Source organism: Vigna angularis, chromosome 6 (assembly GCF_016808095.1).
Source record: "Vigna angularis cultivar LongXiaoDou No.4 chromosome 6, ASM1680809v1, whole genome shotgun sequence".
In the NCBI taxonomy this organism is placed as follows: Eukaryota; Viridiplantae; Streptophyta; class Magnoliopsida; order Fabales; family Fabaceae; genus Vigna; species Vigna angularis.
Window position 1 is genome coordinate 30264206 of NC_068975.1, and position 20133 is coordinate 30284338.

The following is a 20133-nucleotide window of genomic DNA, read 5'->3' on the forward strand; positions in this document are numbered from 1 at the left end:
AATTTAATTAAGCTGTTTCTTTCCTTTTTTTGCACCTTCCTGTTTTCCTGCTGTCATGTGACTTTTAAAATTCCTACAATACCCCCTATGGGTATTTGTAGTGGTGGTGATTTTTGGTTGGTGGTATTGGCGGTGAACTTCTATGATGATGATGGGCTGTTTTCATTTTTTTGAATATATTTCGAATTATGTAATGAAATTAAATTACATATAAGATTAAGTTAATTTTTAATTTTCTTTTAAATGTTTAAATGTAAAATAAAAATATTAAAGGACCAAAATCATAACTCTTATATTATATAAGAATTAAAACGTAATTTAATTCTTTTTAAATTTTAATTATTTAAGTATAAAGGAATTATATGTTATATAGGGAAGAAAAACTGATAGAAGGCTTTATAACAGAATTTAAAATATATAAAAAATTAGAAAAATTATTAGAGAACTGAAATTTGGAATTACTCATGACAAGAAAAAAATAAAGTTATATATGCATAAGCTATTTGTATCACAGGTCAAACAATACTGTTAATCTTTTTTCTCTAAAAATTGGCATTTTTATTATACTTAAATAGGTAATTTCGCTTATGATATCGTTTTTTGTAATTAATTTTAAGATCGTTTAACTATTTCTCCTTTTATAAATTCTAAAAGGAATAAGTATATTAGTAAATTAAAAAATTTATGTGAAATGGAAAAATAAGGTAGAAAAATAATTTGGATAAAGTGAGAGAACTTATGTAAATCAAATATGAAAAGAGAAACGGACATAAAACACAAAACATATTAAGTTCTTCAAAAAAACTTTATTAGTTAAATGGAAACAAAGATTAGACAAGGATGAAAATTATTTCAAGAAAGAAATTCTTGAATCAAAACATGGATATTGAAAAGATTTTATTGGAAGGAGTGAACATCAAAATAGGTCAATATGATAAAAAGATTTAAGGGAAGTATGAAAGGAGAAAAAAACATGGAGATAATTTGACCAAAATAGAGAGTAAAAAGCAAAGTTTTGGATCTAGATAAAATCTTGGAAAGATACTTCACTAAATTTCATAAGGCTTAGGTTTCCAAGACTATATGACTATATGGAAATTCCATAATGAATGAGAATGGAAAGTAACATGAAAATGATAATGATTTAAGTGAAAGTTGCTTCAAGTAAATGAATTTATACATCTAATACAATAAAATAACAATTAAGAAAGTGAGGGAAGAACAGGGATGAAAAAAATATTTGTAATAAAAGTATTCGCAAATAAAAATTCATGATGAATAATTGGCAGCATTTATTATTTGTGGGCAACAAATATTTTAATATTTTTTATAAACAAATAAGGTGTGAGTATCATGGATATTCATTATAAAAAAATTAAAATTAAAATTTAATTTATATTTTATTAAGTTAAATTTAATTAAAAGTAAAATTATTTCCTATTTTATTAAGTTAAAATTAATTAAAATTAAATTTTAATTTATATTATATATTATATTTTTCAATTTTACTTAGATTTTATTTTAAAATTCATTATAATAATTCTTAATGTAGAATATAAGTAACATTCTTTATGAATATTAGTAAAAACACATGCGAGTTAAATAATCTTTATAATTTTATTGCAGGTAATGTTTATTTATTTATAGATAGTTTTTTACTATAATATTTATTTTAATTTAAAAAAGATAGTTAAATTTAAAAAACAATAAATTAGTAAAATAATTATTTTAATTTGAAAAAACTACTTAAAAAGTAAAATTAAAATTTGGAAAAAAAATACTTAAAAAGTAAAGTTGAAAACAAAATGTATACAAAAGAAAAAAAAATCTCTTTTTACATAGAAATATAGATAACAAATTAGGAATGTGTTGTACAAAGATATATTAAATTATTACAAATAATGAAAGTGATGGGTTTGTACAATTGATATAAGTAAAACTCTATATGGTCATAATATTAAACAATATATAAATAAAGAGATGAAATTGAGAATAAATATTTTTATTATTATAGACAAGATTCTAATAACTTTAAACTAAAAATATATGTATGAAAGTGTTTTGAACCAAACTTTTTAAATTAAGTCGAGTTATATATGAGATGGTTTACAATTTTTTATCTTCAACTAAATTAATAATTATTTCTTCAAAACCAAATTAAATTGAGTATTGTCCTTTTGTAAAACTGTCAGCATTTGTATGAGGAAGGAAATATAAGAGATACAGAAGAAGACACGTGGCAATATTGGGTACTCAAAGCAACAAGTGGTTCTCATGCTCGCACTTGTTTTCTTTGTCTATTTCACATTATGTCTCTATTTCTTATTTATTTGTATCCTTACACACATATAAATATATATAAATATTCCAATTTCATATTTAATTTTTAATTCACTTCAATTCAGGCGAGACAAACGAGGTCGAACATTTATGTGTCTGTCTATATGGGACAAGGGGGTTTCCTCTGACCACTACACCAATTTTTTTATTTATTTTAGCACTAAATATAAATATTATTTATTCATGCAATTTTAAAAAATATATATTATTTTCAATATCCTATTTTACTAATAATACATTTTAATCCCTAAATAGGATGTCCTTATCATGAACGTCCTGACCTTAAAAGTGTGTTAATCATATTTTCTCTACCTCAAAAAAAGAGAGTGGAAAAGATTTAATCATAAAAATAACAATATTACATTTTACTAAAAAAATCAAGAACACAATCCCTTTCATGAAGTTCTTCTTCAGTTTCTTTCTACTCAATTTTATATAATAATCCTAATAAAATGAAACATAGGAACACAAAATAAATAAAATAGTAATATTTTAAAATTGAAATAACACAAAAAGTTAAGAGATTACATTCAAATAGTGAAAATTGTAGTTTTAAGCCATTCCATCTGAGGCTCAAATGCATGGTCCTATAGAGAAAAAGACGAGAGAGAAAAACAAGTGTGTCGATGTTGACGTTGATAACCTGAGATGTTACATTTCAATTTTGTTCCTCTCTTCAATCCATAATTGTAGTGGTAATGTGTGAAATCTATGTTTCTACACCACCACATATGTTCTATCTCAATTATGTAGTCTATTCTATTATCCGCCATCAGTTCAAAAATTCATTTGGGTGGCTCTAAGTTGCTCAGCAAATCAATATTTTGGGTTCCACACAAAAAGCTTTTTGTCTTCATTTCCACTTCAAGCTGGTATTTTTATGCCTCAAGAAGCTGCAACTAATTGCATTAGTGCATAGTGTGGAATACCCTTTTCGGGGAGGAAGAATTTGTGTCCATGGAGAAAAACAATGTTGACTACAGTCCTTTGCTTTCTCCTCGTGGCGATGAAAGTGCAAGCAAGACATTATCATCTTCTCTTGTGTCAGCTACTAAAGGGACTCTCAAGTTTTTTATCTGCGTGATCTTTGTTTTGTGGACAGCTTTTATCTTTTTTCAACCTGCAAAGCCTGTGAATAAATTGTTTTCAACATGGAATGAGCTCAACCGTAACTCTCCTTTTGGAATCACAGGTTAGTTTATCTTTTTTCTTGTTTTCACCTTGTGTGTGGCGTGAGTTCAAAGCTAAAAATGTGTTTTGTTTTGCAGGAAGCATTTTTGTGGTGTTCACTGCCCCACTTCTCATAATTGCATTTCTTGCCATTGCGCACCTAAATCTTACCGGGGAGGATCAGCTTCAAGGGTATGTGATTTCCCAAAACGTTTCTATCCCTGTAATGAATTTCTTCATCACCATAACATGATTCTAAATGCGGTCACAGTTTTGTCACATCCTTGCTATTTTGAAAAATATTGGCACAATGAGATCACAATTGCAGTTGCAGTTACTTTTGGTGATGTGACCGAAGTTGCAATTTTTTTAAAACCATGGTTTTGAGTATATGTTGTACTTTGTTTATTATTGCAGGAAGAAGAGTTCCAAACATCCTAGGTTCCGCCTATGGACATTTCCTGTGCTTATCAGAGGACCATTTGGGGTTGTTTCTGCCACAGAGTTAATTGGGATTGTCCTCTTTTTGCTGTATGTTCTCTGGGCTACTTACGCTTATAGTGTGGAGGCCCTTGGAATTATCTCTGAATCTGATATGTCATCCTTTAGAGAGAAGAGGTACAATAGTCTTGTGCCTTCATTTATTTTATTTGGATTCTGCAGACTTAGTTTTTTTAATGAGATGATAAAAGGTAGTAGCACATTCTTATTAGCTGAAATTGGTTTGAAATCATTACAATTTGTGGATTTCCTTAATATTTGAAGAGTGTATAGAGAGACTGACAGTGTATGTTGCTAGTATTCCTCAAAATGAAATTATTTTCTTTGTTGAAGACTTCCTAGTTTTCCCTTTGTTGTTGGAGTACTAAATTGTTTTCGAATTTGGATTCTCTGCTGTCTTTCTGCCGTGTCTTCAAAATATACTGACGACACTGATTTTGATATTTTAAAATATATAAAAAAGAATTTTAATAAACATATCAATGTATTTTTCTTATACTTGTTCTTTAGGATTTCTTTTGGGATTCTCCAATAGATATTTCTCAATTAGCGTTTGATTGGTTATTGAAAAAAAACTCTACCATGAAACTAATAAAAAGGGGGAATTGTAATTAAAAATTCTTGGTCCAATAAACCCCAGAGAATCTATTGAGGCTTTAGAAGGTATACAAGAAAATCTCAGCCAAGTTTGATACTGTGTAGATTACTATAGCGATATGAAACTTTTGTGTCCCAACACATGTATAATTGGAGTGATGAAATGTCAATATAAATTACGTGTCTTGATATGGAATCCATATATTAGTCTTCTGATCATGCTTCAAATGGAATCTTTTTTGCTTTAATTATCAGACAACGTCCATCCTTGAAAATTAAATTTTGGAACAAGCATTTTTGGCTTAGAAATTTTGCAATGTTCATGTAGATTTAACAACGATGAACATGATGAAGCTGTTTCATTTGATTCTTTTCAGCATATTCATGATAAAAATTATGGGACTTCGAACCGGAGCAATTGGATTAATGTGTTTGGCTTTCCTATTTGTCCCGGTTTCAAGGGGATCTGTTCTTCTCCGCTATATAGATATCCCTTTTGAACATGCCACAAAATACCATGTATGGCTGGGACACCTCACAATGGTGATATTTACTATCCATGGACTTCTCTATGTCATTGCTTGGGCAATGGAAGGCCGCCTTGTAAAGGAAGTGAGTCCTCTTTAATGGATTTCTTTTCTGAAGATAGTTTATACTCACTGAATTTGAATGTACAGGAAAAACAAAAGTGTTATTTTTCAACTCCCTTTGTGTTCTATTTGTTTATTTGTGTATTTGGTATAATGATATAGTTCTTGATTGCTGAATGAATCTGATTTTAATGAACTGATGTAAATGAAACATTGAATGCTTTGAACAAGGCCCATTTGTTTTTAAAGAAAAGAAAAACAAGCAGTAATGATGCATTGTTGCAAAATAATATTGGCTATCAATGGTTGATTTTGTGCTGAATTGGTAATCTTCTAAACAAATGTTTGCATTATCTATTTACTTTTGTGATTTTCATTTTTTACTTATTTGTCAAAAGGGAACCTTCCAAACTAATAACGTGTATTTTGTAAATTGAGTTTTAATCACACATGTAAGTTCTTAATTTAAAGTATAATATAGGAAAACATAATGATGAGAATATCTCTAATTATCAATTGTAAATATTTCCCTAATTACTGAGATATCAAATCATACCAAACTCAAGCAAAATTGAGTTAAAACGGCTGAACCAAGCACAAGGAGATTGCTTTTAGCTATCTTCGTGCTACAGACAAGATGAGTCACCAGAGACTATTAAACTGGGTAGTTGATCCATAAACTTTCTTTGTACAACTCGCCATGCAAAAAGGCTTTTTTGATGGCCAACGGGTGAAGAGTACAACTATGGATGGCGGTCATGGCAAGAGAAAGGCTTTTTGCAATGGGGGAAGATGGAAACTTCAATGGATCTTGCTAGTTGGAGAAAGGAGGATTCAATGATGGTGAATGGAGGATCGCAGGGCCACAAGAGCAGTGCTACATTTTTCCAAAGAGATCTTATCTTGATTCACAATTCATCTAACTTTAATGGTTTTTGCCCCTTAGAAAAAAATAATTCTTCCATGTAAACTAAGAAGGAAAATAAACTAAATACTGACCTTCATAGCTGCTTGCATTTAGGTTTCTCAACTCTAGGTTAGAAGTATATAATAACACAAGCCATTGCACTCCTTTTGTCTTGTTCTTTTATTTTCTTATGCCTTACCAAAATGTCTATAATGCTATCCTAATTTCCTCTTAGGTTTGGTAGTTGTTGATCAGTGGTGAAGTGACATCCTTTATTTCTTTATGCATGATCTTTTTATTAGGATAAATTTGAACTTACGACCTCCTACAACCCATCAGTCTCTAGCCACTAGCCCATGCCTAATTGAGGCTTAATGAATGAGTTTGGTTGGTCTCAAGTGTCTTGTATTTAGAGAAATGATGGTTTATAAACATTAAAATCTAATTTTACTTCAATAGTTCAAGCTTTATCTTGAACACATTGGCACAATCATGCTAACATTTCCATGCCTAATATGGTCCCTTTTGCAGTTAGTACAATGGAAAGATATTGGTGTAGCCAATCTCCCAGGAGTTATTAGCCTTCTAGCTGGTCTGTTAATGTGGGTGACCTCTCTTCCTGGAGTGCGAACATGGAACTTTGAGTTGTTCTTCTACACCCATCAATTATATGTAGTCTTTGTTGTCTTTTTGGCCTTGCATGTTGGTGACTTTATTTTCACTATGACTGCTGGTGGAATATTTTTCTTTCTGCTTGATCGGTTTCTGAGGTTCTGCCAATCACGAAGGACAGTTAATGTAATCTCTTCAAGATGCCTTCCATGTGGCACTGTGGAATTGGTTCTTTCAAAACCTCAAAGTAATTACATATTCACCATAGTATTTCTGTGCACATAATTTTGCACCTTAACCAGTTCGCTGACAGTAAACCTTTTCAAAATGTTGTAGATTTGAGGTACAATGCTCTAAGTTTCATTTTCGTTCAAGTCCGGGAACTATCATGGCTACAGTGGCATCCATTCAGTGTTTCTTCTAGCCCTTTGGATGGAAAGCATCACCTTGCTGTTCTTATAAAGGTTCTTGGCAAATGGACGGAGAAGTTGAGACAAAGGATTACTGATACTGATGCACAAAAAGATTCATCAGTCATAACAACTTCAGTGGAGGGACCATACGGCCACGAAGTACCATACCATTTAATGTAAGTGGTTACATGCCAATCTTTTTGTTCTGCACACATAATAAATGATGGAAACCATGATTTAGTCCTTGTTCCTTACTATGCATGGAGTTTCAGACCAAATAAGATTTTAGACTAACTTATGTTTTTGTTCTTCACTTCTTCAGCTAATGAAATGACTGGCCTTTTTGTTCTTAGGTACGAAAATCTTATATTAGTGGCTGGTGGTATTGGACTTTCTCCCTTCCTTGCTATACTGAGTGACATTCTCCACCGTGTTAGGGAGGGGAAACCCTGTCAACCAAGAAATATTTTACTTGTTTGGGCTGTGAAAAATTCAAACGAGCTTCCACTTCTCTCAACCATTGACATGGAAACAATTTGTCCATCCTTTTCAGATACAGTAAACATTGATATTCGTATTTATGTCACTCGAGAATCAGATCCTCCATTGGTGAGTCTACATTTCTTCATACAAATTTGTACTTTCTTCTGATGGTGCTTTGTTATCATTTACACATTTTTTTTTTCACTAAATTGTATTTGATTTCTGTTATCTGCAGGAAGAGGGGTACACTCACAAACCAATAAAATCTTCATTCTGCCCTATGGCCAGTGATTATGGCATGTCTGTTCTGGTTGGCACAGGAGACAATTTCTGGTCCGGACTTTATGTCATCTCATCTACAGTTGGCTTTGTGATATTGCTGGCTTTGTTGTATGTTTACTACATAACCCCATTTCACATAGAGATATGGTGGTACAAGGGACTACTATATGTGATATGCATGGCTGCAAGTGTGGTTATCTTTGGTGGTTCAGTGGTTGTATTGTGGCACAATTGGGAAAAGCAAAGTTATTTGAAAGAAAAGTCCAATAATGAAAATGTTGATGACAAGATTCACCAAAATGAATCTTTGGCTCCCAAGGATCAAAGTCAAGTCAGTATTGAAAAGTCAACTGTCGTTACCTATGGTTCCAGGCCAGACTTCAAAGGTATGTCTTTATGAAAATAATTTTTCAACAAAACTAAGATGTGTTGTTGTATTGTATGATCTAAGTTAAAGTTTCATCTGGACAATCTGCATAATAAAGCATCCAATTAAATATCATTGTATTTTATTGAAGTGAAACTCTAAATCTAACCAAATATTTACTACCTATAGTTACTAATCAAGATACATATGCATTGCAGAAATTTATGAATCAATGTCAAAGAAGTGGGGCCTTGTTGATGTGGGTGTCATAGTTTGTGGCCCTTCAACACTTCAGACAAGTGTTGCTGAAGAAATCAGGTCACACAGCATGACAAGACAACGCCATGATTCCATCTTCCATTTCCACAGCCATAGCTTTGATCTCTAGCTCCCCAAAAGGAAGATGGAAGACACATATATGTGTGTGTGTATATATATATATATATTCCCTCCTAAAATTAGAATCCTTCTGAGGATTATAGAACTTAGAAGGGTTCTAGAATTGTCACCAGACATGTTTTATATGCAGTTTCAGGGATGATTATAATGTTAATCTTCAGTTTTCTGTGGCTTCTTTCAGTCTCATCTCTTAGAAGTGTAAATTACTGGATCAGAGGATACCTTAAATCCGAAGCAAATACTATTTTAAAGTAATTTTCAGTTGTAGGTGAGTATAGTTTTTGGTACTGTATTTAACCTCACCTAACTATCATTCTGTGATAAAATACATATCAACAGATTAGGCGTACCGAACCTTTGATTTATTAGTGTTTTTTTATTGATAAAACAACAACGAAATATGAATTATTGTAGCTAATAAAATGATGAAAGCATCTCTGCAAGTTTCATTGGTTGCACTTATTAAAAGATGGTACGTCATTATAGAGGATGACACATCATCGTTAATGAATGGTGGTTATCCATCACATTTCCTTCAGATTTTGTTAATGGTTGTGATAAAGTAACTAGTTAGTATCTGATTTATCAAACGATATTTTTTTATATAAACTTATTCTATGCAAGTTGTGCAATATAAACCAGATTGTAAAAGTTAACCACACACACTTATCTTCATACTAATCATTGATTACTTCAAGTGGTGTATGTTGTTAAATTAATAAAGGTATCTCTCATTAAGAAAAAATATATCATTATATAAGTGATGGGATTAAAGTAAAAGTTTAGTTAGAAAAATTGTATGAGATAATGAAAATGTAAAGTAATGTATGAATTGATGTGTAGTTGCATGGTCGTATTCTTCCATTGCTTCATTATTGCTTTGAAGACAAGCATCTGGTGCTTTTTAGGTGTGGAGTTTCTACTTTCTACACATTTGGCTTTGCTCTCTCTCAACACTTTCGTCAAACATCTCGCTTTCATTTTTCTCATTAATTGCATGCATGAATGGGATCTGCACAAAAATAAAATAAAACCAAAAAAACACGTTTATCAACGAAAATATTTGTATAGAAAAGTTAAATACTAAATAATTAAGAGGTCAAAGTTAGATTAAACACTTTATCTAAAATTTAATTTATCAAAATCTTTTTTCATCATTTTTACATTTAAAAACATAAACATCTTAATCTAGCTCTATCTTAAATAATACAAAACTTAGCTAGTATATGAAAATTAAATTAAAAAAATATATGTTAAAATTAGTTACTTAAATTTGTGAGTAAAACTTAGCTAGTGGTAAAGTTGTGACACGAAACCTATACCGCAATAAAAAGAAATGGTAAAGGAATTACGTAAAGCAACACCAAAAGAATATTAGAAGACTGAATAGTTTCCTTCATGTTTGGCCCACCTCAACAATAAAGAAAGGGATTAAAATAGAAAACCAACTACCGTATGTATGTACGTGTATATATACAATACCATACAATACAAAAAGTACGTTTTTATAGAGTTTTGTGGATAAAAATTATATTAAAAATGACTTGATTAACTTGATTTAACACTTGCATTAAAATTAGTGATAGATAAAAGTAAACCTAATTAAAAAAATGCTAAAACCGACAGAAGAGAAAGTGAGAGATGGTATGTATCATAATTTCTTCCTGTGTCGGCAAACAAAACCTATAAAAGAAATGCCACGTTCACCAACCATAATTTTTTAATTAGTTTTAAATTCCATAATCAACATGCTAATCACAAATTAATACTTTGTTCTTTATAGGGATCGTAATTGGAATCAGAACAACACAACACATGATGTTTTTATATTGCCCTAATTGAATTGGATTAGGTATCAATGCACGTGACACATTTCTGAGGATTTCCATTGTAATTTTATTTATTTATTTTTAATCAAATTTATTTAAATTTTATTTTTAACCTATGTTTTTTTATTGTGTTGAATGAGTTGTGAGAGCGGTGCGTTGGATTTGCGGACAGTCTGTCAGCGTCGGCGGTAGACACGTCAGTGTCTCAAACCTAATTAATACAATTTCCCAAACCAAAATCTTGATATAGTAATTAGGAAAAACTAAAACAAATCAGAAAAACGAAAGCAAAACCCCAACGCATAATTAATTAATGATGAATGATAATTAATAATTATCATTAAATATTATTATTATCATAAGAGAAAGGCAAGCACCGTCACTACCAGCCACGCAATCTTTTCAACTAAAACTTTCCATTTCCACCAATTCAAAATAAAATAATCAAATAACAGCGATTAAGTTTAACTTTTTTCGACTTTTTAAATAATTATTAAAGAAAATAAATAAGAAGAAAAAAAAAGATATATATAAAAAAAAGGAAGAAAGAGGACAGCAAGCACCAGCACAACACACGCAGTCCTACTAATACTAAGCAGCCAAACCTCTGAGTTCGCTGATTCGAAGAAACAGTGTGTTGTGTTGTGTTGTGTCGGTGGCATCGTTGGAGTGAAAAAACAAAAGGAGCGAGAATGTACGGTAGAGATCCGTGGGGTGGTCCGTTGGAGATCAATGCGACGGACTCCGCCACGGAGGAGGAGCGGAGCCGGAACCTGCAGGACTTGGACAGGGCGGCGCTGTCGCGGCCCTTGGACGAGACGCAGCAGAGTTGGCTCCTGGGTCCCGGCGAACAGAAGAAGAAGAAGTACGTGGATCTCGGTTGCATCATCGTCAGCCGCAAGATCTTCGTATGGACCGTCGGCACGGTTCTCTTCGCCGCATTCCTCGCTGGATTCATCGCGCTCATCGTGAACACCGTCCCTCGTCACCACCACAAACACCCGCCTCCCGACAACTACACGCTCGCCCTCCGCAAGGCCCTCATGTTCTTCAATGCCCAGAGATGTAAGCAACTGAGATCCCTCATCGAGTAATCGTGTTTGTGTGATCATTGTTTGTTTAGTACACGTACACTAACTTGTCTGAACTGGTTGTGTTTGTTCCTGTTGCAGCGGGGAAGTTGCCGAAGCATAACAATGTGTCTTGGAGGGGGAACTCGGGTATGCAAGACGGGAAGTCTTCTGATACGTCTTCTGCGATTAAGGATCTGGTGGGTGGGTTCTACGATGCCGGGGATGCTATCAAGTTTAACTTTCCTGCTGCGTTTTCCATTTCTATGTTGAGTTGGAGTGTGATTGAGTATAGTGCAAAGTATGAGGCTGCTGGGGAGCTTGATCATGTTAAGGAGATCATTAAGTGGGGTGCTGATTATTTTCTCAAGAGTTTCAATAGTACTGCTGACACCATCACCTCACTTGCTGCTCAGGTATCCAACGACACCCCTTTTTCTTTGTGTTTTGGTTCATTCTTCATTTCTCACGTCAAGTCATTTGCTTCAGAAGTTTCGTTCTAGTGGTAGTATAGTAGGGAGCATGATTTTAAATTGTGTTGCAACTCGCCATCCTTGATATTGTGGGAAATTGTGTACAAATATGGCTGATCCATACTTTAGGAACGGATCAAGGATTTAAATTGTGGTCAAAGTCACACGTTTGTTGCATCTCGCAATTTTCGGTATTGCGGGAGATTGCAGATACATGGGGATGACGCAGTTGCAATTTTGAGTGGTTTGAAAAGATAGGTTGGGTTGATGGGTTAGAATTTTGTTGTGGGGTGTGGAGTATGGAAGAGGATGTGTGCCAATTATTGTTTTTTGGGCTTGTTTGACAGGTTGGGGTAGGAGATACTTCTGGTGGGAGTACTCCCAACGATCACTATTGCTGGATGCGTCCGGAGGACATGGACTATGATCGCCCTGTGACTGAGTGCCACAGTTGTTCAGATCTTGCCGCTGAGATGGCTGCTGCCTTGGCTTCTGCTTCCATTGTTTTCAAGGACAATAAGGCCTATTCCAAGAAACTGGTGCATGGTGCAACCACGCTCTTCAAGTTTTCGAGGGATCAGAGAGGTAGGTACAGTGCTGGGAGTTCGGAAGCTGCAATATTTTATAACTCAACCAGTTACTGGGATGAGTATGTTTGGGGAGGCGCTTGGATGTACTTTGCAACTGGAAATTCGTCATACCTTAAGCTTGCTACTGCTCCTGGCCTGGCCAAGCATGCTGGTGCCTTCTGGGGAGGCCCTGATTATGGGGTACTCAGCTGGGATAACAAACTTGCTGGTGCTCAGGTAATTTTATAGGGATTCTTTATTATGTGTATGTGTGTATATCTATATTATGCTCTAGTTTGTCTTGGTTTGTCATTTGGAAACTAGATTAACATAAACAAACAATAGCTAGAAGTTAAAGTCATGATGATGAATTAGATATAATGAATTTCTAAGTTTTTTTGTTCACTTTTCATTTTTCAAGAAGACATCTTAGTTTAATAATAATTGTCTTAAAGTTGTAGTGTTTATGGTGGATGCTGTGTGGTTTTCAATACTTTGTCCTTTAGCAGCAAAAGTCGAGTTCTACACTAGATGTCTGGCTAATCATTCCAAAATCGGAAATACTTATATCTGGTATTATTGCTACTAACCTTGGATTATTTACCTTTGTAAATGTCATAAGTTCTTCTGCCAATGCTTTTCTGCGTTCAGATCTTCATGTTAAACTTAATTTTGTTCTCATATATGTTGCCTTTCCCGGCCTTCCCGAGATGTTTTTCCTTGCACGTGGTCTTTATGTCATGCATTACCTTGCAGGTTTTGGCAATTTTAATGAAAATTCATTAATTGATTTGATTTTTCATTATTTAGGTTCTTCTGAGTCGTTTGAGGTTGTTCTTGAGTCCTGGCTATCCATATGAAGAAATTTTGAGGACCTTCCACAATCAGACAAGCATAGTCATGTGCTCCTATCTACCAGTTTTCACAAGTTTTAATAGAACCAAAGGTAACAATTCTTGCTTCAAACCTTTCCACCAGTCACATCAGAATTCATGACTTTCTGATTACTATTCTCTGATGTAAATGTTCGTATTTTGTGCACTCAGGTGGCTTGATTCAATTAAACCATGGTAGGCCTCAGCCTCTGCAATATGTTGTCAATGCCGCCTTTTTGGCTGCCCTATATAGTGATTATCTTGATGCTGCTGATACACCTGGATGGTATTGTGGACCTAATTTCTTTTCAACAGACGTGCTTCGTAACTTTGCCAAGACCCAGGTATGTGGTATTTCCTTCGAGATAGTCATGTATGGGATCCAAATCCCTCATATTATTGATATCACTATGATGTGCCAGGGTTAATTTTTCTTTTCCTTTTTTGGGTGTTTTTGCAGATTGATTACATTCTTGGGAAAAATCCGAGGAAAATGAGCTATATTGTAGGTTTTGGTGATCATTATCCAAAGCATGTCCACCATAGAGGTGCATCTATTCCAAAGAACAAGGTCAAATATAGTTGTAAAGGTGGATGGAAATGGAGGGATTCTTCCAAGCCAAACCCAAATACAATTGTTGGTGCCATGGTCGCTGGTCCTGACAAGCATGATGGCTTCCATGATGTTCGTTCAAACTACAATTACACAGAGCCAACACTTGCCGGAAATGCTGGTTTAGTTGCGGCACTAGTGGCATTGTCAGGCGACAAGAGCACATCAATTGACAAAAATACCATTTTCTCTGCTGTTCCCCCTATGTTTCCCACGCCACCACCACCTCCAGCACCGTGGAAACCATAAGTGCACCCTGCCATTGCTTATTTCTTTCCATCAAGTACCCCTGATGATTCGAGTGACGTGTAACCTTCATTTTGTATCAACTGGAAGATCAAGGTAATTTTGCAGAGAAAAGCTTGGAGAAATGGAATTATAGTGGAGCTTGGCCTAATCAATATATAGCTGCCTGGAGCCAATGATTGATCCAAGTTAAGAATTGATAGAGTGGGTACTTGAGAGTGTGTCTCTTTAAATTTTTGTGATACACATAGTATATATGTATCTAAATCTCAAATCAAATCTTGTATTCTTTAAACATAAACTGAACAGCTTGTAATTGTTTGACAGTCTCATCTAATGCCTTCACAGTTTTTCTCAATATTTGTCTTCCATGCTATCTATTTTCGTTTAGTCTTTTATTTTTCTTCTCGTTAAGTTTGGGTTCTTTGTTATTCCTATTTTGTGAAGTAGCCATTTAAGCTGCTCTAAAAGGCTCTACTAGTGGATCTAGCCATGCACAATCAAATTTTTAACTGCTAGAAACCATCCTCTTAAATAACCTTCCCTTTTGTGTATGTACTTCGAACACTATTAAGAGACAACGACACGAAAAAGAGAAACAAGTGGCACACTATTCAATCGTATGACTTTGACAACAGTACGTTTCTTTTATGCTCCACGGTGCTGCACTTTCTCCGTAAAACACAAAAAACAACGTTACACTTCAAAATGCACTTTCGATTCTTTTTTGTCGTCGTAATGTGAAATTGCAATGTTGTCAACAAGCTATCTTTATCAGTAAATCTTGCACGCTACTCCGTGACCAGCACCTTTGAATCTGGTTCGACCTTTTATGCATGCCAACTTCATTTATTTGTCTTGATACCTTGATAAGTTGGGAAACATTCCTTGCTTGTTGTGGCTTGCATCAATTCTGCACCATGTAGAATATCGTTGCCTTGACCACCATCACTTTCAAGCCAAAATATATATTGAACAGAAAGAGTTGTTTTGTTAACGAAAGTGCAAACATGGCAGAAGAACTTAACCACTCTCTGGAATACACACCAACATGGATTGTTGCGGTTGTTTGCTGCATAATTGTTTTCATCTCCCTTTGTGTTGAACGTGCCCTTCACAAACTCGGAAACGTAAGCTCACATCTCTCAATTCACAGTTCTTCTGGCCTAGTCGATTTCTCAACCATTTTGTTCTGTTTAAGGGAGTTGTATTATTCTTGTTAAGTAATTATTTTCTTTTTGGTATGTATTAAATCATTTCATTCATGATGAGTTGTTTGTTCGGTTCAATGTTACAGTACCTAAAGAGAAAAGGTCAGAACGCACTGTATGAAGTCTTGACAAAATTGGAAGAAGGTAGTCTCTTCAGTTTCAATTTGATTCACTCTCAAGCACAAAAGCTTTTCAATATTATGATATGTTGGTACATCTAACAATCTTTATTGGCATTTTTATCTGTAAAGAACATTATTATGATTTTGAAGTGGGAATTTCAATTAACATAGAATCACTGAATCAATGGTGACATTAGTGTAATCCAGTTCCTCAAAAATAAAATCATTCAAATACCGGACCGAGTCTTGTAAGTGAAGAAAGTAAATACAAGTAACAACTGCATTTTTGAATTGGACTATACAATATGTGTTCTCAATCCTATTGAGTACAAAGCATTTGCGTCACATCTATTGAGCATATATATCATTCATGATACTTCTATAAATGTCCAATGCAACATGTTATTCTTTAGCCTGATCAGTGTGTATTTTTGTTTCACCAGAATTGATGCTTTTAGGGTTCATTTCCCTTTTGTTAACCGTCTTTCAAGGTTTAATAAGCGACATTTGCATCTCACCAAACCTTGCAACCCAAATGCTTCCATGCAAAAGGCCTCATAGGTCTTCAGAAGGTTCAGCGCATTATCAGATATACTATGATGCTATAATAAACAGAAGGAGGCTTTTGTCTAGTGGTTCTGGTTCAGATCATTGTACACATAAGGTTATTACCAATGTCACTGAAAAAAATTGGAATTCTGTAAAGCTGGAAATATCACAAAATAACATTTTCACATACAAACAAATTATTTGATTCATATTTAAATCCATGCCTTTTTTTCCTAAGCAGGGTAAGGTTCCACTGTTATCATTGGAATCTTTACATCAGCTTCACATTTTTATCTTTGTATTGGCCGTTGTACATGCAATATTCTGTGTCACAACAATGCTTCTTGCAGGTGCAAAGGTAATATAATATGCTCCTTAGTAAAAGTTGGTGATATTATGTTCCTTGAACTTGATATATTCTTAGTAAAAGTAATAGTTCATCCATGATTTGCAGCATATTAAAGTTTAATATTTACATGGTGTAGATGCGGGAATGGAAGGTATGGGAGGATCATTATCGAGATCACAGTGAAGGTTCAAATTATACTCTGAATTTAAAATTCAGATGATCATACAAGAAAATGAATTTTTTTTTCTCTCTTCATATTCTAACTTCCTAGCTCAAATGCAGCAATAGATAAACATGAGTTCTTCAAAGAAAAAAGTCGAGGATATTGGAGAAAAGCAGCTGTTATTAGTTGGCTGGTAAGTCTTCAGAACCTTCTTCAATCTTCTTCTAACTTTAACCTTTAGGATGAAGAAAATTGAAATTGTAAACTTCTACCAGTTCTTATAGAAGTAGTACTTCTAGAATTTGATAAGAATGCTCTGATATATTTATTATAAAACTCAACCAATTGCATGAAAGTGAGAATGTTAAAATAATAAGGAAATTTTGCATGTATTCCATGATTATTGTATGCATTTAATGATTATGAATTATCTTTTATACACTTGTAATCAATTAGATATCACGGTTATAACTTTTAGAGTCTGTTTGTGAAAGGGTTTTTAATGGAGGAGAGAGCATGTGACCTTTTCTTTGTTTGGTTTACAAAGGTAATAGGAGATTTTAACAATTAATTTACTTTATAATACCTTATAATTTTGGACCAAAATAAATTAATTTTTCACTAAAATGCTTTAAATCATCTCTTCTTAGTTCAAAATCCCTACAAAATTGGAGGGTAGTAAAATTAGGATGCATAGGGATTTTCCTCTCTTCCATTTCCCACTGATAAAACATTATTGATAATTATTGTAAAAACCAATAGATATATCATATGGTAGTTGTTATAAGTTAGTAAATATTCTATTTTACTGTATAGGAATAAGTTATGCAGATAAAGTTTTAGAATAAAGGAGAAAACTATAAAAGTAACAGTGTTTATTAAATTGAATAATGCGTCAAAATTTAAATTACAAAATTTATGTTACAGGGTTTTGAGAAGAATATTTTCTTCAAATACTTCATTTTATTAAAGTCACATGGCTGGTTAAACTCTAAGGATATATAGTTTTGTGTTTGTTTTGGCAGATATCATTCTTCAAGCAATTTCATGGCTCTGTTACAAAGTATGACTACTATGCACTTCGGTATGGATTTGTCAAGGTTAAGATCTTTTCATGCCATATATTGTTAATCATTTGGAGAATAATAACTATTTCATCATAACATTTTTCATATGATGAAACACCACTCAAATAACCCCAACTATAATTTCATGCCATATATTGTTAAGTCACATGAAACAAATTATGATACTCATAACATTTTTCAGAAACACCACTCAAATAACCCCAACTATAATTTTCATAATTACATGCTGAGGACACTTGAAGTAGACTTCAAAAGAGTTGTTGGTATCAGGTAAGAGTTCAGACAAGTTCTTCTCACCTATTTCAGTTCATTGCAAGAAAATTTCCTTGTAATGAGCCAACTGTTCTTGATTTGTTTACCTACTATTGTAGCTGGTACCTTTGGGTTTTTGTTGTGCTGTTTTTGCTGTTGAACATTGAAGGTAAATGCTTAATCAAGATCCTCTAATTCTGTTGAAAGTAAACACTTATAGTTTTATATCTTCCTACTTATGAGTTTACTATGCAGGATGGCACACTTATTTCTGGTTAGCCTTTTTACCCTTGATAGTAAGTGACTTACACTCTTTACAATGTTTTTGTTGACATTACAAAGAAACCATCCATTTCATCTTTAAAGTATTATCCTCTCTCCTAAATGAATATTGAAGTAAAAATATTAGTAAAACACATTTAGTGTAGTGGTTAGGTATCTTATACTTACATTGTGAAGACATTCTATTTTGGAGAGGAATCTGATGCATTTTTTCTACCTGAGGGGTTCATCAGGGAAATATTATATGTAACTTGATTCTAACCATTATCGGAAATATTATATGTAACTTGAGTCTAATCCATTATCTGAGAAGTTCATCAAGGAGATATTATATGTGACTTGAGTCTAATCCATATAAAAGATTGATACCACTTTTAATCCAAAATCTCAAGATCTAGTTTATTAGTCTTTTTTTTATATGGTATTAAACTTTGTCATTTCTATCCAATGTAAGACTTAAACTCATACTTGAATTATTTTCCATAGAATCTCAGGTTCAATCCCTACAATGTGTGTAAATTTATCAGGTTAAAAAACAGTCACTGCAATGACCCAATGAGTAAGAAAAAACCCTATAATATGAACAAAAAAGAGTATAATACATCAATTTAGTTTCTTAACTGATGGATTGGGAGAGTACTTAGAAGAGAGGGTGATGCTTTGGGAGTCAAATTGGTGATTTGTTTATAACAATACCAATTAAGCATGAGATGTTGGTATGATAAGAGTTATACTAAGCTTGCTTATGAAACAGCTTCTACTTCTGGTGGGGGCAAAGTTGGAGCACATAATCGCTCGTTTGTATCAGGATTCAATAGACATGTTGGGAAGAGATGATGACAAATCAGTGAAGCCATCAGATGAATATTTCTGGTTTACCAGCCCTCTCCTAGTCCTCCACTTACTTCACTTCATTTTGTTTCAAAACTCTTTTGAGATTGCATTTTTCTTCTGGATTTGGGTGAGTGTTACATCCATAAGCTTTCCTTTTCAAATCTTAATCATTTTACTAAAATAACTTGTCTGTCTCCTAACCATTCCCTATGCAGTGCACATATGGATTTGATTCATGCATTATGGAGAAAGTAACCTACGTTATCCCAAGACTTATAATGGGGTAATATACCCTTTCAATGTGAAAATGAAAAACCATAACTTGAATACTTTTGCTATATTATGTGCTATGTTTTAATCTCACTGCTTAGAGAGGTAATGTGTCATGCAGTGTAATTGTTCAAGTGCTTTGCAGTTATAGCACCTTGCCTTTGTACACTATTGTGACTCAGGTAATTGAATAATCTAAAAGGTTATATTTCCTCCATCGGATTCATAAAAACTAGTTTGAAAGTACAATATAAGGTTTGATGAAATCAAAACTGATACAAACGTGTTTTTCTTGTTGATTTTAATATCCTTACAATGAGAGCAGATGGGTAGTGAAAGCAAACCGCATTCCAACTGCATGATCAAAGAATCAACCCAAACTGATGAACAAGCAATAATCATGGTGGAAGATGCAACATCTGCAATTGAGCTTGTTCCCTTGGAGAAACCTAATACATCCAACAGTTAATGAATAAACACTCACTTTATTCCTGAAAATGTTTGACACTGTCATATTAGTATCTCATAAGTTAAAACAATTGATAAGTTTCTGAAATGTGAAACAAATCTTTAAATTTAAAAACGTACCACCATTTTAATTCCTTCAACTGTAGACTTTGTTGACACGATTTTCTGATGTACATTTCTAAAACCTTTTTTTTTGGCTTCAATTCATG

General features: G+C 33.4%; 3 protein-coding genes across 5 annotated transcripts; all 3 read left to right on the forward strand.

Moving 5' to 3' along the window:
* Positions 1-3081: 3081 nt before the first annotated feature.
* Positions 3082-8922, forward strand: LOC108343239 (ferric reduction oxidase 7, chloroplastic). Its single transcript, XM_017581381.2, has 9 exons — positions 3082-3532; positions 3609-3702; positions 3928-4128; positions 4986-5220; positions 6637-6964; positions 7054-7306; positions 7484-7739; positions 7849-8281; positions 8481-8922. The coding sequence occupies exons 1-9, from the start codon at positions 3298-3300 to the stop codon at positions 8648-8650; spliced, it is 2205 nt and encodes a 734-aa protein (XP_017436870.1). The 5' UTR covers positions 3082-3297; the 3' UTR covers positions 8651-8922.
* A 2120-nt stretch (positions 8923-11042) lies between these two features.
* Positions 11043-14694, forward strand: LOC108343019 (endoglucanase 25). The gene is made up of 6 exons (XM_017581024.2): positions 11043-11555; positions 11663-11976; positions 12381-12839; positions 13413-13548; positions 13649-13821; positions 13938-14694. Exons 1-6 carry the CDS (start codon positions 11183-11185, stop codon positions 14337-14339), a joined length of 1857 nt encoding a protein of 618 aa, XP_017436513.1. The 5' UTR covers positions 11043-11182; the 3' UTR covers positions 14340-14694.
* A 106-nt stretch (positions 14695-14800) lies between these two features.
* On the forward strand, positions 14801-19925 carry LOC108342084 (MLO-like protein 13). Of its 3 annotated transcripts, XM_017579789.2 has the most exons (14): positions 14801-15466; positions 15634-15691; positions 16113-16333; positions 16460-16576; positions 16704-16752; positions 16850-16923; positions 17756-17830; positions 18000-18088; positions 18190-18239; positions 18326-18366; positions 19107-19313; positions 19402-19469; positions 19578-19638; positions 19782-19925. In XM_017579789.2, exons 1-14 carry the CDS (start codon positions 15347-15349, stop codon positions 19923-19925), a joined length of 1374 nt encoding a protein of 457 aa, XP_017435278.1. In that variant the 5' UTR covers positions 14801-15346. The 3 variants fall into 3 exon arrangements, with proteins under 3 accessions (XP_017435278.1, XP_017435279.1, XP_052735263.1); XM_017579790.2 differs by lacking the exon at positions 16460-16576; XM_052879303.1 differs by having other exon boundaries at positions 19402-19638; positions 19782-19869.
* Positions 19926-20133: the final 208 nt, after the last annotated feature.

Bases quoted from the DNA above. Each gene is read 5' to 3' on its own strand.
- LOC108343239 (XM_017581381.2), top strand. From the start codon at position 3,298: ATGGAGAAAAACAATGTTGACTACAGTCCTTTGCTTTCTCCTCGTGGC. The intron at 3,533-3,608 runs GTTAGTTTATCT...TTTGTTTTGCAG, and splicing joins CTCTCCTTTTGGAATCACAG to GAAGCATTTTTGTGGTGTTC. The intron at 7,307-7,483 runs GTAAGTGGTTAC...TTTTGTTCTTAG, and splicing joins GAAGTACCATACCATTTAAT to GTACGAAAATCTTATATTAG.
- LOC108343019 (XM_017581024.2), top strand. From the start codon at position 11,183: ATGTACGGTAGAGATCCGTGGGGTGGTCCGTTGGAGATCAATGCGACG. The intron at 11,977-12,380 runs GTATCCAACGAC...CTTGTTTGACAG, and splicing joins TCACCTCACTTGCTGCTCAG to GTTGGGGTAGGAGATACTTC. The intron at 12,840-13,412 runs GTAATTTTATAG...TTCATTATTTAG, and splicing joins ACAAACTTGCTGGTGCTCAG to GTTCTTCTGAGTCGTTTGAG.
- LOC108342084 (XM_017579789.2), top strand. From the start codon at position 15,347: ATGGCAGAAGAACTTAACCACTCTCTGGAATACACACCAACATGGATT. The intron at 15,692-16,112 runs GTAGTCTCTTCA...TTGTTTCACCAG, and splicing joins CTTGACAAAATTGGAAGAAG to AATTGATGCTTTTAGGGTTC. The intron at 18,367-19,106 runs GTAAGTGACTTA...CTTATGAAACAG, and splicing joins TAGCCTTTTTACCCTTGATA to CTTCTACTTCTGGTGGGGGC.